The following is a 14161-nucleotide window of genomic DNA, read 5'->3' on the forward strand; positions in this document are numbered from 1 at the left end:
GCATGTTTTTGGAATGTGGGAGGAAACCGGAGTACCCGGAGAAAACCCACGCATGCACGGGGAGAACATGCAAACTCCACACAGAGATGGCCGAGGGTGGGGAAAGACAAAATAAGAAGCCAAAAAGTTACCACTTCCACACAAAATAGGAGGAGAACTCATTCATTCATTCATTCATCCATTTTCTACCGCTTATCCTCACAAGGGTCGCAGGGGTGCTGGAGCCTATCCCAGCTGTCTTCAGGCGAGAGGCGGGGTACACCCTGGACTGGTGGCCAGCCAATCACAGGGCACATATAGACAAACAACCATTCACACTCACATTCATACCTATGGACAATTTGGAGTCGCTAATTAACCTAGCATGTTTTTGGAATGTGGGAGGAAACCGGAGTACCCGGAGAAAACCCACGCATGCACGGGGAGAACATGCAAACTCCACACAGAGATGGCCGAGGGTGGAATCGAACCCTGGTCTCCTAACTGTGAGGTCTGCGCGCTAACCACCCGGCCTCTGTGCAGCCCTGGTTCAGTATATTTTTCATCAAAATAGTAGTCATGCCAAAATGTTGTGTTGCTGCTGGATGTTCACAGTATCCGAGTGATACTGTCGTAGGGGTGCTGGAGCCTATCCCAGCTGTCTTCGGGCGAGAGGCGGGGTACACCCTGGAGTGGTCGCAAGCCAGCCAATCACAGGGCACATATAGACAAACAACCATTCACACTCACATTCATACCTATGGACAATTTGGAGTCGCTAATTAACCTAGCATGTTTTTGGAATGTGGGAGGAAACCTTGCAATGCACGGGGAGAACATGCAAACTCCACACAGAGATGGCCGAGGGTGAAATTGAACCCTGGTCTCCTAGCTGTGAGGTCTGCGCGCTAACCACTAGACCGCCGTGCCGCCGCATTTGAGAAACAAACAATGATTAATCAATTATCCATTCAATAATTGTTTTTTTAATTTGAAAATGAAATGATTTTAAATTCAGCCTCTCAAATGACTTCAATGGGAACTAATGGGAACTACTGTAAGTTCCCCGTCACAGATCTCATTGGTGTTTATATCATGTCCTCACCTGGTCCAGGGTGGTTTGTGAAACAGAGAAGTCACTAATTCCCAGCTCCTTGTAGCGGTTGGCCAGCCCGTCAAACAGTCGAGCAAGGCAGCAGGCGTGCGATGGCAGTTGGTACTGCAGCACGTTGTGGTGCTGCTCCTTCAGCTCAACGGCGGGAAAGGTGCGAGTGATGTAATCGTGGATGTGGCTGGAGTCCGGGTTTGATGTCCTGTCCGTCAGATGGAGGATGATGGTGTAGCCGTCGCCAAATCTGTTTTGTGGGATTGAATGTGAGGTTAGTTGTTGGCTCTTCTTCTGGGTTCGATTCCACCCTCGGCCATCTCTGTGTGGAGTTTGCATGTAGTCTCCGGGGACAAAAACATGCTAGGTTAATTAGCGACTCCAAATTGTCCATAGGTATGAATGTGAGTGTGAATGGTTGTTTGTCTATATGTGCCCTGTGATTGGCTGGCCACCAGTCCAGGGTGTACCCCGCCTCTCTTGCCTGAAGACAGCTGGGATAGGCTCCAGCACCCCCACGACAGTATCACTCGGATACTGTGAACATCCAGCAGCAACACAACATTTTGGCATGACTACTATTTTGATGAAAAATATACTGAACCAGGGCTGCACAGTGCCCGGGTGGTTAGCACACAGGCTTCACAGCTAGGAGACCCGAGTTCAATTCCATCCTCGGCCATCTCTGTGTGGAGTTTGCATGTTCTCCCCGTGCATGCGTGGGTTTTCTCCGGGTACTCCGGTTTCCTCCCACATTCCAAAAACATGCTAGGTTAATTAGCGACTCCAAATTGTCCATAGGTATGAATGTGAGTGTGAATGGTTGTTTGTCTATATGTGCCCTGTGATTGGCTGGCGACCATTCCAGGGTCCGAAGACTGCTGGGATAGGCTCCAGCACCCCCGCGACCCTCGTGAGGAAAAAGCAGTTAAAAATGAATGAATTAATGATGTCTTTTGTTATGCTAATTTGGAGCGGCCAGATAATTTGGAGCAGGAGGGGATAGAAAAGAAAACTGTACATGTATATTTGCATAAATGTGCGCATATGTGTGAATGTGGGCGGCACGGCGGTCGAGTGTTTAGCGCGCAGACCTCACAGCTAGGAGACCAGGGTTCGATTCCACCCTCGGCCATCTCTGTGTGGAGTTTGCATGTTCTCCCCGTGCATGCGTGGGTTTTCTCCGGGTACTCCGGTTTCCTCCCACATTCCAAAAACATGCTAGGTTAATTAGCGACTCCAAATTGTCCATAGGTATGAATGTGAGTGTGAATGGTTGTTTGTCTATATGTGCCCTGTGATTGGCTGGCCACCAGTCCAGGGTGTACCGCGCCTCTCGCCTGAAGTCAGCTGGGATAGGCTCCAGCACCCCCGTGACCCTCGTGAGGATAAGCGATAGAAAATGAGGTCACGCCTTACCTGTTCTTCAAGTGCTGCACTGAGCCGAGACACCGGAAGCTGCCGTTGACCATGATGGCCATTCTGGTGCAGAGAGCCTCACACTCCTCCATACTGACCATACAAGTGCAATATAAACACAATTACATATCTAATTAGACTTTGACATTATTATGTGGTGTTGTGATGTATTTGTCGGGTATGCAACAGCACCCTCTACCTGTGAGAGGTCAAAACTACAGCCCTTCCCTCTTTGGTGACGCTGAGGACGCAGTTCCACAGGAACCTTTTAGCTTTTGGGTCCATGCCAGTGGTGGGCTCATCCTGACAAGAATGACACAAATATCATCTTTTGAGAATGTAAGGGGAGACGATACTGGCAATTTTACTTTTGATTTCTTTAAGGTGCGCTAAGACATACTCCAATATACAAACTTAAAAAAAAAAAAAAAAATAATAATAATAATAATAATAATAATTAATTAATTTTAATTTTTATCTATTTTTTTGTCACGTACCGAAGTACAAGGTGATATTTATAGATTAAATATTAAATATTTAATAGATTTGATCATTATTCAAATCTTCAACAATTTTGTGGAAATTGTGGCAATTATCAAAATTGCTAGGTAATAATAATAATAATAATAATAATTATTATTATTATAATAATATAATAATAATAATAATAATAATAATTATTATTATTATTATTATTATTATTATTAAAATATAATAATAATATAATAATAATAATAATGATAATAATAATAATAATAATAATAATAATAATAATAATAATTATTATTATTATTATTATTATTATTATTATTATTATTATTATTATTATTATTATTATTACCTAGCAATTTTGATAATTGCCACAATTTCCACAAAATTGTTGAAGATTTGAATAATGATCAAATCTATTAAATATTTAATATTTAATCTATAAATATCACCTTTTATTTCGGTACGTGACAAAAAAATAGATAAAATTTAAAAATCAAATTAAAAATAATTTTAAAAATTAACTAATAAAATTATATTAGGAAGGCAGGAAGTGAACAAATGTTTAACAAATATTTAATCTATAAATATCACCTTGTGCTTCTGTACGTGACAAAAAATAATAAAAATAAATTAAACAAAAAAATAAAAATCACTTTGTACTTCGGTACGTGACAACAAATAATTACAAAAATAAAAATAGATTTTAAAAATTAATAAAAAATAATTTTAAAAATGTATTTAAAAAAAAACTAATTATATTAGGAAGGCAGGAAGTGAACAAATGTTTGACAAATATTTAATCTATAAATATCACTATGTACTTCAGTTAGTGCCAAAAAATAATAAAAATAAATTAAACAAAAAAATAAAAATCAATTTGTACTTCGGTACGTGACAACAAATAATTAAAAAAATAAAAATAGATTAAACAAATTAATAAAAAATAATTTTAAAAAAACTTAAATTATATTATGAAAGCAGGAAGTGAACAAATGTAACAGTTACTGATTGTAAAAGTACCAGATGGAGGGGTAGGATTTAATAAGCTTTGCTTCTTCCTACTCCTTTTGGACATGTGGAACTGTGAACTGATTATGTGATGCATTCAATTGTAATCTGATGCATGTTCAAATGAAATAAAACCATTACCACATTTGTTTAAATCAGTGTTATTCACAATTCAATCCCTACCAGAAATATGACGGGTGGAGCTCCAATCAAGGAGATGGCAGTGGAAAGCTTTCTCTTGTTGCCTCCACTGTAACGCCAAGCCTCTTGTTCGGCATACTCGCTCAGTCCCAGCGTCTTCACACCCCACCCGGCCACCTGAAGCACAACAAACAATGTCCAATGCTGCTGAGTGACAATCCCTGATTGGCCAGCCAATCACAGGGCACATATAGACAAACAACCATTCACACTCACATTCATACCTATGGACAATTTGGAGTCGCTAATTAACCTAGCATGTTTTTTTTTGGAATGTGGGAGGAAACCGGAGTACTCGGAGAAAATCCACGTATGCACGGGGAGAACATGCAAACTCCACACAGAGATGGCCGAAGGTGGGGAAAGACAAAATAAGAAGCCAAAAAGTTACCACTTCCACACAAAATAGGAGGAGAACTCATTCATTCATTTTCTACCGCTTATCCTCACGAGGGTCGCTGGGTTGCTGGAGCCTATCCCAGCTGTCTTCGGGCAAGAGAGGCGGGGTACACCCTGGACTGGTGGCCAGCCAATCACAGGGCACATATAGACAAACAACCATTCACACTCACATTCATACCTATGGACAATTTGGAGTCGCTAATTAACCTAGCATGTTTTTTTTTGGAATGTGGGAGGAAACCGGAGTACCCGGAGAAAACCCACGCATGCACGAGAAGAACATGCAAACTCCACACAGAGATGGCTGAGGGTGGAATTGAACCCTGGTCTCCAAGCTGTGAGCCCTGCGCGCTAACCACTCGACCGCCGTGCAGCCTCTTTGAAAACATTGAATTGATAAATAAGCAAACCTATTTAGCGGAATTTCATATTCAAACCAATTAACGCGGGATTTCTTCATACTGTTTTTTTAAACTGAGACCTGCGTTGATGCTACCTTGGTGACAGACTCCTCAGGAACCCCCCGCAGACGCGCGTACAGCTCCAAATGCTCCATGCCAGTCAGAAGGTCACAAATAGCGTCAAACTGCGGGCAGTAGCCCATCATCTGGTGAACCTTCTCCATCTCAGTCAGGACACTAAAAAAAAAAAAACATAAGAATCTCGTATATGTTGATGGGTTTGATGATGATGATGATGATGATGATGATGATGATGATGATGATGGCTTCCAGAAGAAAAGGACAAAATGAGCACCTGTGGTGGTTGAGGAAAGCCTCTCCAGAAGTGATGGGTGTGTCTCCTGTTAGCATGCTAAACGTTGATGTCTTTCCTGCTCCATTGACACCAAGCAGGCCAAAACACTGCAGGAGAAACAAATAAGATTGATAATAATAATAATCTAGGGTGGCACGGCGATCAAGTGGTTAGCACGCAGACCTCACAGCTAGGAGACCAGGGTTCAATTCCACCCTCGGCCATCTCTGTGTGGAGTTTGCATGTTCTCCCCGTGCATGCGTGGGTTTTCTCCGGGTACTCCGGTTTCCTCCCACATTCCAAAAACATGCTAGGTTAATTAGCGACTCCAAATTGTCCATAGGTATGAATGTGAGTGTGAATGGTTGTTTGTCTATATGTGCCCTGTGATTGGCTGGCCACCAGTCCAGGGTGTATCCCGCCTCTCTCGCCCGAAGACAGCTGGGATAGGCTCCAGCACCCCCGCGACCCTCGTGAGGAAAAGCAGTAGAAAATTAATGAACGAATGAATGAGTTCTCCTCCTATTTTGTGTGGAAGTGGTAACTTTTTGGCTTCTTATTTTGTCTTTCCCCAACCTCGGCCATCTCTGTGTGGAGTTTGCATGTTCTCCCCGTGCATGCGTGGGTTTTTTCCGGGTACTCCGGTTTCCTCCCACATTCCAAAAACATGCTAGGTTAATTAGCCACTCCAAATTGTCCATAGGTATGAATGTGAGTGTGAATGGTTGTTTGTCTATATGTGCCCTGTAATTGGCTGGCCACCAGTCCACGACAGTATCACTCGGATACTGTGAACATCCAGCAGCAACACAACATTTTGGCATGACTACTATTTTGATGAAAAATATACTGAACCAGGGCTGCACAGAGGCCGGGTGGTTAGCACACAGGCTTCACAGGTAGGAGACCCAAGTTCAATTCCACCTTCGGCCATCTCTGTGTGGAGTTTGCATGTCCGGTTTCCTCCCACATTCCAAAAACATGCTAGGTTAATTAGCCACTCCAAATTGTCCATAGGTATGAATGTGAGTGTGAATGGTTGTTTGTCTATATGTCCAGTGTGTACCCCGCCTCTCGCCCAAAGACAGCTGGGATAGGCTCCAGCATCCTCCAGTGAGGTTAAGTGGTAGAAAATGAATGAATGAAAGTGGTCATAATGTTATGGTTGGTTGCTTTGGATCAGTCGGTAGAATATTCCTCACCTCGCCACGAGGAATTCCCAGACAGAGACGATTCACTGCCGGCTTCCTGCCAGCTTTATACACCTAAAAGAAGAATCAGTGTCAGCGTAATTTCCTGCAGTTATGAATGTCTCTCCACAAAATGTCCACAATATGTAACTTCAACACGGACAACTGTATACATGTTAAATTTGTACATGAGTATTTGCTGTAACACGGTCATTTATGTACTTTGCTGAGGTCCATGATGGTCAGGATGTCCGTATCCGCTTTCCCGCTTTTGACCCTCTGTCTCTCCTTGGCTACGTCTTCATCTTCTGGGCCGAGAGGAGGAACCTCAGAGACAAGCCACCATGGTCTAGACACATAAAAGACACACCAGAACTCTTCTGATGGGATTCTTACAATTAAAGGAAATAAACAAATGTGTTTACGCATGTACCTGCAGCACATGAAGAACTTGTATTGTAGCAGTACGGTGAAAATAAAGAAGAAAAGACCGTCTGCTGCCATAGCGAAGAGGTTCTTCCCGACAATGTCCCACTGTAACGGGTCAGGGGTATGCATGGTGCCTGAAGGAATGATAGCCACACAATAATATTCAAAAAACATATCACAACAGTATCACTCGGATACTGTGAACATCCAGCAGCAACACGACATTTTGGCATGACTACTATTTTGATGAAAAATATACTGAACCAGGGCTGCACAGCGGACGGGTGGTTAGCACACAGGCTTCACAGCTAGGAGACCCGAGTTCAATTCCATCCTCGGCCATCTCTGTGTGGAGTTTGCATGTTCTCCCCGTGTATGTGTGGTTTTCTCCGGGTACTCCGGTTTCCTCCCACATTCCAAAAACATGCTAGGTTAATTAGCGACTCCAAATTGTCCATAGGTATGAATGTGAGTGTGAATGGTTGTTTGTCTATATGTGCCCTGTGATTGGCTGGCCACCAGTCCGGGATGTACCCCGCCTCTCTCGCCTGAAGGCAGCTAGGATAGGCTCCAGCACGCCCACGACCCTTGTGAGGATAAGTGGGAGAAAATGGATGAATGAATGAATGAGTTCTCCTCCTATTTTGTGTGGAAGTGGTACCTTTTTGGCTTCTTATTTTGTCTTTCCCCACCCTCGGCCATCTCTGTGTGGAGTTTGCATGTTCTCCCCGTGCATGCGTGGGTTTTCTCCGGGTACTCCGGTTTCCTCCCACATTCCAAAAAAAACATGCTAGGTTAATTAGCGACTCCAAATTGTCCATAGGTATGAATGTGAGTGTGAATGGTTGTTTGTCTATATGTGCCCTGTGATTGGCTGGCCACCAGTCCAGGATGTACCAAGCCTCTCTCACCCGAAGACAGCTGGGATAGGCTCCAGCACCCCCGTGACCCCAGTGAGGAAAAGCGGTAGAAAATGAATTAATGAATGTACCCAGTCTCTGAAGGGCGTCAGCTATGGCTTGGCTCTTCGCCATGTCGATGAGTCCTCGTCCCAAGCAGAAATGCGGGAAGATGAGGAACATCTTCTTCAGGACTTTGTTCACCTCCCTCAAATACTGTTGAAAGGCACAATCACACAGAAATCCAATCAAATCAAGACAATATTTAAAACATGGACGTCACCAGGTCTCTTATTACGGTGGTTTGACCCCCTCTCTCCTCTCTAAAAAGCTCCACTGTCGTTGGTCACACTCTAGAGCAGTGGTCTCAAACATGCGGCCCGCGGGCCAAATGTGGTCCGCAGGACACTAGTTTGAGGCCCCCGCCTTGATATGAAAGTTTAATGTTAGTGCGGCCCCGCGCAAGTTTGATATGGATGCTGTATGGTATCATGTACCCAGAAAAAATTATTACGTTTGATTCATGTTCATGTTAAAGGTTAAATAACTGTTAATAGTTATCCTCCCTATCCGTGTGGAAGTGGTAAGTTTTTGGTGATTTAAGTTGAAAGGAAATAACTTGAAGGCTACCGTTTAGGTCGCTAGCTCTGTTGTTCGCGAGTTAGCATGTGTCTCAAGACCCTGCAGTTGCGCAATATGTTGTAAATAAAAAGAGTATAAATGTGACTATAGTCGTGTTTTGTCATGTCTACAGGGCTCTAATAATGCTTTGGTAATTTTAATCTGAAAAAAATAATTTGTCTACCCACCAACTATATGTGGTTTCTTAAGTTTTTATTATTTGGTGTTTTATTATTATTATTATATTTATTTATTACTGATTGATTGATTTTCTTTATTCTTGATTTATTTATTTTTCATCTTATTTTGTGTAGAAAAATAAAAATTAAGATATTTGAGAACAGTGGAATGTTTTATCAGAGCTTTTATTGTAGAAAATCGGAACAAAAGCAAATTTATTAATTTTTCTGTTTTTAATAAATGCCTTTTTTGTATTTTTTTTCGGAAAACCTGATGCGGCCCAGCCTCGCCCAGACCCTAGCTCCAGTGGCCCCCAAGTAAATTGAGTTTGAGACCCCTGCTCTCACCTTAGCATTTCAGCATTACTACAACATTAGTAACATCTATTATTTTTTACGGGATGAACAATGTTTAATTGTGTTATGAAAAAGTTAATTTTACCTCATCTTCAAACAATTCCAGGACAAATGTTGCAATGCTGCCATTGATTCCGATGAAGAGGTTGATGCACGTCAAAAAAACATAAGCCGTGCTGGGGATGCTAAATATAAAGGATGCTGGGTACATCAGAGGAGTGATGGACCACCTGAGTGATGAGATTAGCAAAAACATAAATAAACATTGATAGCATAGAGAGAGAAGTATCATAACAATGGTTGCCCCAAATATATAGTAATAATGTTTGCATTTCTAATGATGGGAAATCGATCAGTGGGGACTAAGGACTCAGGACGCACCCATAGAAGAGGAGAAGCAAGATGAGAGCTGGCAGGTTGTTATTGGAGACGTAAGCCTGCTGCTGGAAACAGAGGAAGATGAGCACCACCATGACAGCCGGGACCGTGTAGTTCAGCTGAAACCAGAATAAAATACCAAAAACTTTCATGTGGGATGCTGATTGCTGTGAGGATCTTAAAAGATTGGCGTAAAACAGGGTAATACAAATTAGAATGTACGTATATACAGTTATATACTATAAGTCACAGGTTTCTTGCAGTTTATTGCATGGTTATTGCACAGTTATTGGAGTGAATTTTTGGAGCAGTTTTTTATGATAGACTATGCCAGATGCAGGACGGGGAGACCTGCAGAACCAAGACTTCTTATAATTCCAATACTTCCAATTCCCAGGGCAAAATCCATCAATCAGGAAAATCATGGAGTGTAATCAACAATTTGTGCTTTATTATAATATAATATAATATAATATAATATAATATAATATAATATAATATAATATAATATAATATAATATAATATAATATAATATAATTTAATATAATATAATATAATATAATATAATATAATATAATATAATATAATATAATATAATATAATATTTTATTATATTTAATATTATTAATATTATATTATATATTAATAACTATTATATTAATCATATAATATAATATTACATTAAATATAATGTAACATAACGTTGTTATATTATATTATGTTATATTATATGTAATATAATATTATATTATTATTATTATATTATTATATAATATAATATTAATATAATGCAATATAATATAATTCAGACCTATGGACAATTACATATATTGTATGTTGATATAATATAATATTGCATTATATTATATTATAATTATTATATTATTTAATTATTAATTAATATTAATTATTATATTATATACTATATACTACACTATTATATACTATATTATTAATATGTTATAAAATATAATTATGAAATAATATTATATTATATATATTATTATAATATTAATATATTAATGTTATGCTATGCTATGCTACGCTATGGTATATTAAATTATATTAAATTATATTAAATTATATTAAATTATATTAAATTATATTATATTATTATTTTTTGTAAAAATGCTGTAAAACATCACACACAGTTACCATTTCTTACTACGGAAAATTTGTCCCCGGGATGCCATGTGTGGCTTCAGGCTATCATTATTTTTTTTATTAATTATTGTATTAATTATTTATTAATTATTTTTATTTTTAATCATTTTTTTATTGATTAATTACTTTCTTTTATGTTATTATAAAAAAACAGTACTAGTAAAAAAAACACATGTTTAAGCAAATTGGACATATTCTTAGCCTTAATTAAGCATTTTCAAGCCTAAAAATGGCTAAATAAAACATGTAGTATCCTACACTGTTCACTAGGTGTCAGTAATGTTACATTCATGAGCCAATGGCCACGCAGGAAGTATTAATTATATGGACAAAAAAAGTATTTGCTGTGTTTACTGACCATGTCCCAGGAGAAGTTGGTCACCCAGTAGAGAATCGGTTTGACACCACTGACAAACTGGAGGTGTTTGGCTTTACGGGCTCGCTCCTCAATCAGGAAAAGGATAAAGCTGGCCGGCACCAAGGACATTGCAAATATCACACAGATGGAAATAACGAGGTCCACCGCTGTTGTCTTCCTGATGAAAGGAAAGACAATAATAACAAATGAGATACATTATACTATATTATATATATTATATTGTTTGTCTATATGTGCCCTGTGATTGGCTGGCCACCAGTCCAAGGTGTACCCCGCCTCTCGTCCGAAGACAGCTGGGATAGGTTCCAGCACCCCATAACAGTATCACTCGGATACTGTGAACATCCAGCAGCAACACAACATTTTGGCATGACTACTATTTTGATGAAAAATATACTGAACCAGGGCTGCACAGAGGCCGGGTGGTTAGCACACAGGTTTCACAGCTAGGAGACCCGAGTTCAATTCCACCCTCAGCCATCTCTGTGTGGAGTTTGCATGTTCTCCCCGTGCATGCGTGGGTTTTCTCCGGGTACTCCGGTTTCCTCCCACATTCCAAAAACATGCTAGGTTAATTAGCGACTCCAAATTGTCCATAGGTATGAATGTGAGTGTGAATTGTTGTTTGTCTATATGTGCCCTGTGATTGGCTGGCCACCAGTCCAACGTGTACCCCGCCTCTCTTTCCCGAAGACAGCTGGGATAGGCTCCAGCAGCCCCACAACAGTATCACTTGGATACTGTGAACATCCAGCAGCAACACAACATTTTGGCATGACTATTTTGATACTAAAATATGAAATATACTGAACCAGGGCTGCACAGAGGCCGGGTGGTTAGCACACAGACCTCACAGCTAGGAGACCCGAGTTCAATTCCACCCTCGGCCATGCTAGGTTAATTAGCGACTCCAAAATGTCCATAGGTATGAATGTGAGTGTGAATGGTTGTTTGTCTATATGTGCCCTGTGATTGGCTGGCCACCAGTCCAGGGTGTACCCCGCCTCTCGCCCCAAGACAGCTGGGATAGGCTCCAGCACCCCCCGCGACCCTCGTGAGGAAAAAGCGGTAGAAAATGAATGAATGAATTGTCTCTATTTATTCCTGCCAATCAAATGGGAATAAATAAGTTGTAGAGTACTCACATGGCTACTTGGCTAAGCTGCTCCTTGGTGAGATTCAAAGGGTGATTATAGACGGTGATACCATGTCTTTGTCTCTGCGGACCGCGAGGTAAGCCGGCTCTGAGAAGGCCGTTGCTCATCACATTAACGAATGACACCATAACATGCCAGCCTTTGTTATTGAACCAAACCTGCAGGCAGCAGAAGAACAAAAAACACATCAAATAAAATCAGTCACATTAAAGGTTTATTGCAAGTTTGCACGTCTGTGTCGTTGACTTGTTTTGTGGTGTGGGTCGTTTTTGAATGACAGCAATCAGACAGGAAATGAAGTTACCTTGACGTTGTTTTCAGTGTTAAGTCGTTCCATAACACCAGGTAGCTTGTTTAGGAATTGGTCCAACGCACTATCCTGGAAAGAACAACAAAATATAGTCTTACTTGATTTACAGTGGGACCTGCTTATTTCCACTCCCTCGCTCCCTCGCTCACTCCCTCGCTCCCTCCCTCCCTCCCTCCCTCGCTCACTCCCTCGCTCCCTCCCTCCCTCCCTCCCTCCCTCCCTCGCTCACTCCCTCGCTCCCTCCCTGCCTCGCTCACTCCCTCGCTCCCTCCCTGCCTCGCTCACTCCCTCGCTCCCTCCCTCGCCCGCTCCCTCGCCCCCTCCCTCGCCCGCTCCCTCCCTCGCCCGCTCCCTCCATCGCCCGCTCGCTCCCTCACCCGCTCCCTCGCCCGCTCCCTCGCTCCCTCCCTCGCCCGCTCCCTCGCTCACTCCCTCGCTCACTCCCTCCCTCGCTCACCCGCTCGCTCACTCCCTCCCTCACTCGCCCGCTCCCTCCCTCGCTCGCCCCGCTCGCTCCCTCCCTCGCCCGCTCCCTCCCTCCCTCGCTCCCTCGCCCGCTCCCTCCCTCCCTCGCTCCCTCACCCGCTCCCTCGCCCGCTCCCTCGCTCACTCCCTCGCCCCCTCCCTCGCCCGCTCCCTCCCTCGCCCGCTCCCTCCATCGCCCGCTCGCTCCCTCGCCCGCTCCCTCGCCCGCTCCCTCCCTCGCTCGCCCGCTCCCTCCCTCGCTCGCCCGCTCCCTCCCTCGCTCGCCCGCTCGCTCGCTCCCTCGCCCGCTCGCTCCCTCCCTCGCCCGCTCCCTCGCCCGCTCCCTCCCTTGCCCACTGGCCCCCTCCCTCGCTTGCCCACTCGCCCCCTCCCTCCCTCCCTCCCACCCACTCACCCACTCCCTCCCTCACCTCCTCACCCACTCACTCACTCACTCCCTCACTCACCCCCCCACCCACTCCCCCCCTCACCCACACACTCACTCACTCACTCCAACAAAATAAAGTTGTCATTTTTGAAAATTGGGGTGTAGAAAAGTTGTTGCGGGAATAAAGTTAAAACATTATATTAAATAAAGTAATAATTATGAGAAGATAATTTACATGAATAAAGCTGAAGTAGTTATTATATACATATATAATATGAGGAAAAAGCCGGTGTGGGTAAGTGGTTAGCATGTTGGCCACAGATCTGGGTTCGATTCTCTGCTCGGCCATCTCTGTGTGGAGTTTGTATGTTCTCCCCGTGCATGCGTGGGTTTTCTCCGGGTACTCCGGTTTCCTCCCACATTCCAAAAACATGCTAGGTTAATTAGCGACTCCAAATTGTCCATAGGTATGAATGTGAGTGTGAATGGTTGTTTGTCTATATGTGCCCTGTGATTGGCTGGCCACCAGTCCAGGGTGTACCCCGCCTCTCTCGCCTGAAGACAGCAGGGATAGGCTCCAGCACCCCCCGCGACCCTTGTGAGGAAAAGTGGTAGAAAATGAATGAATGAATGAATGAGTTCTCCTCCTATTTTGTGTGGAAGTGGTAACTTTTTGGCTTCGTATTTTGTTTTTCCCCACCCTTGGCCATCTCTGTGTGGAGTTTGCATGTTCTCCCCGTGCATGTGTGGATTTTCTCCGAGTACTCCGGTTTCCTCCCACATTCCCAAAACATGCTAGTATCACTCTGATACTGTGAACATCCAGGAGCAACACAACATTTTGGCATGACTACTATTTTGATGAAAAATATACTGAACCAG

At 42.7% G+C, this 14161-nt stretch overlaps 1 protein-coding gene across 6 annotated transcripts in view; it reads right to left on the minus strand.

The window, feature by feature from the left end:
* abca7 (ATP-binding cassette, sub-family A (ABC1), member 7) overlaps positions 1-14161 on the minus strand; it is a 62789-nt gene that overhangs the window by 4277 nt on the left and 44351 nt on the right. For 4 of the 6 annotated variants that reach the window (XM_058072403.1, XM_058072405.1, XM_058072401.1 and 1 more), the window contains exons 34-47: positions 12421-12495; positions 12105-12274; positions 10939-11116; positions 9419-9534; positions 9123-9267; positions 7973-8096; positions 6775-7115; positions 6565-6627; positions 5363-5469; positions 5103-5244; positions 4187-4321; positions 2703-2806; positions 2504-2596; positions 1085-1334 (exon numbers count right to left, since the gene is read on the minus strand). In XM_058072403.1, coding sequence (XP_057928386.1) covers positions 1085-1334; positions 2504-2596; positions 2703-2806; positions 4187-4321; positions 5103-5244; positions 5363-5469; positions 6565-6627; positions 6775-7115; positions 7973-8096; positions 9123-9267; positions 9419-9534; positions 10939-11116; positions 12105-12274; positions 12421-12495 — 2043 coding nt within the window. The remainder of the gene's footprint in view (positions 1-1084; positions 1335-2503; positions 2597-2702; positions 2807-4186; positions 4322-5102; positions 5245-5362; positions 5470-6564; positions 6628-6774; positions 7116-7972; positions 8097-9122; positions 9268-9418; positions 9535-10938; positions 11117-12104; positions 12275-12420; positions 12496-14161) is intronic. The other 2 variants (XM_058072404.1, XR_009129785.1) reach the window with 2 other exon arrangements.

Source organism: Doryrhamphus excisus, chromosome 5 (genome assembly GCF_030265055.1).
Source record: "Doryrhamphus excisus isolate RoL2022-K1 chromosome 5, RoL_Dexc_1.0, whole genome shotgun sequence".
Classification (NCBI taxonomy): domain Eukaryota; kingdom Metazoa; phylum Chordata; class Actinopteri; order Syngnathiformes; family Syngnathidae; genus Doryrhamphus; species Doryrhamphus excisus.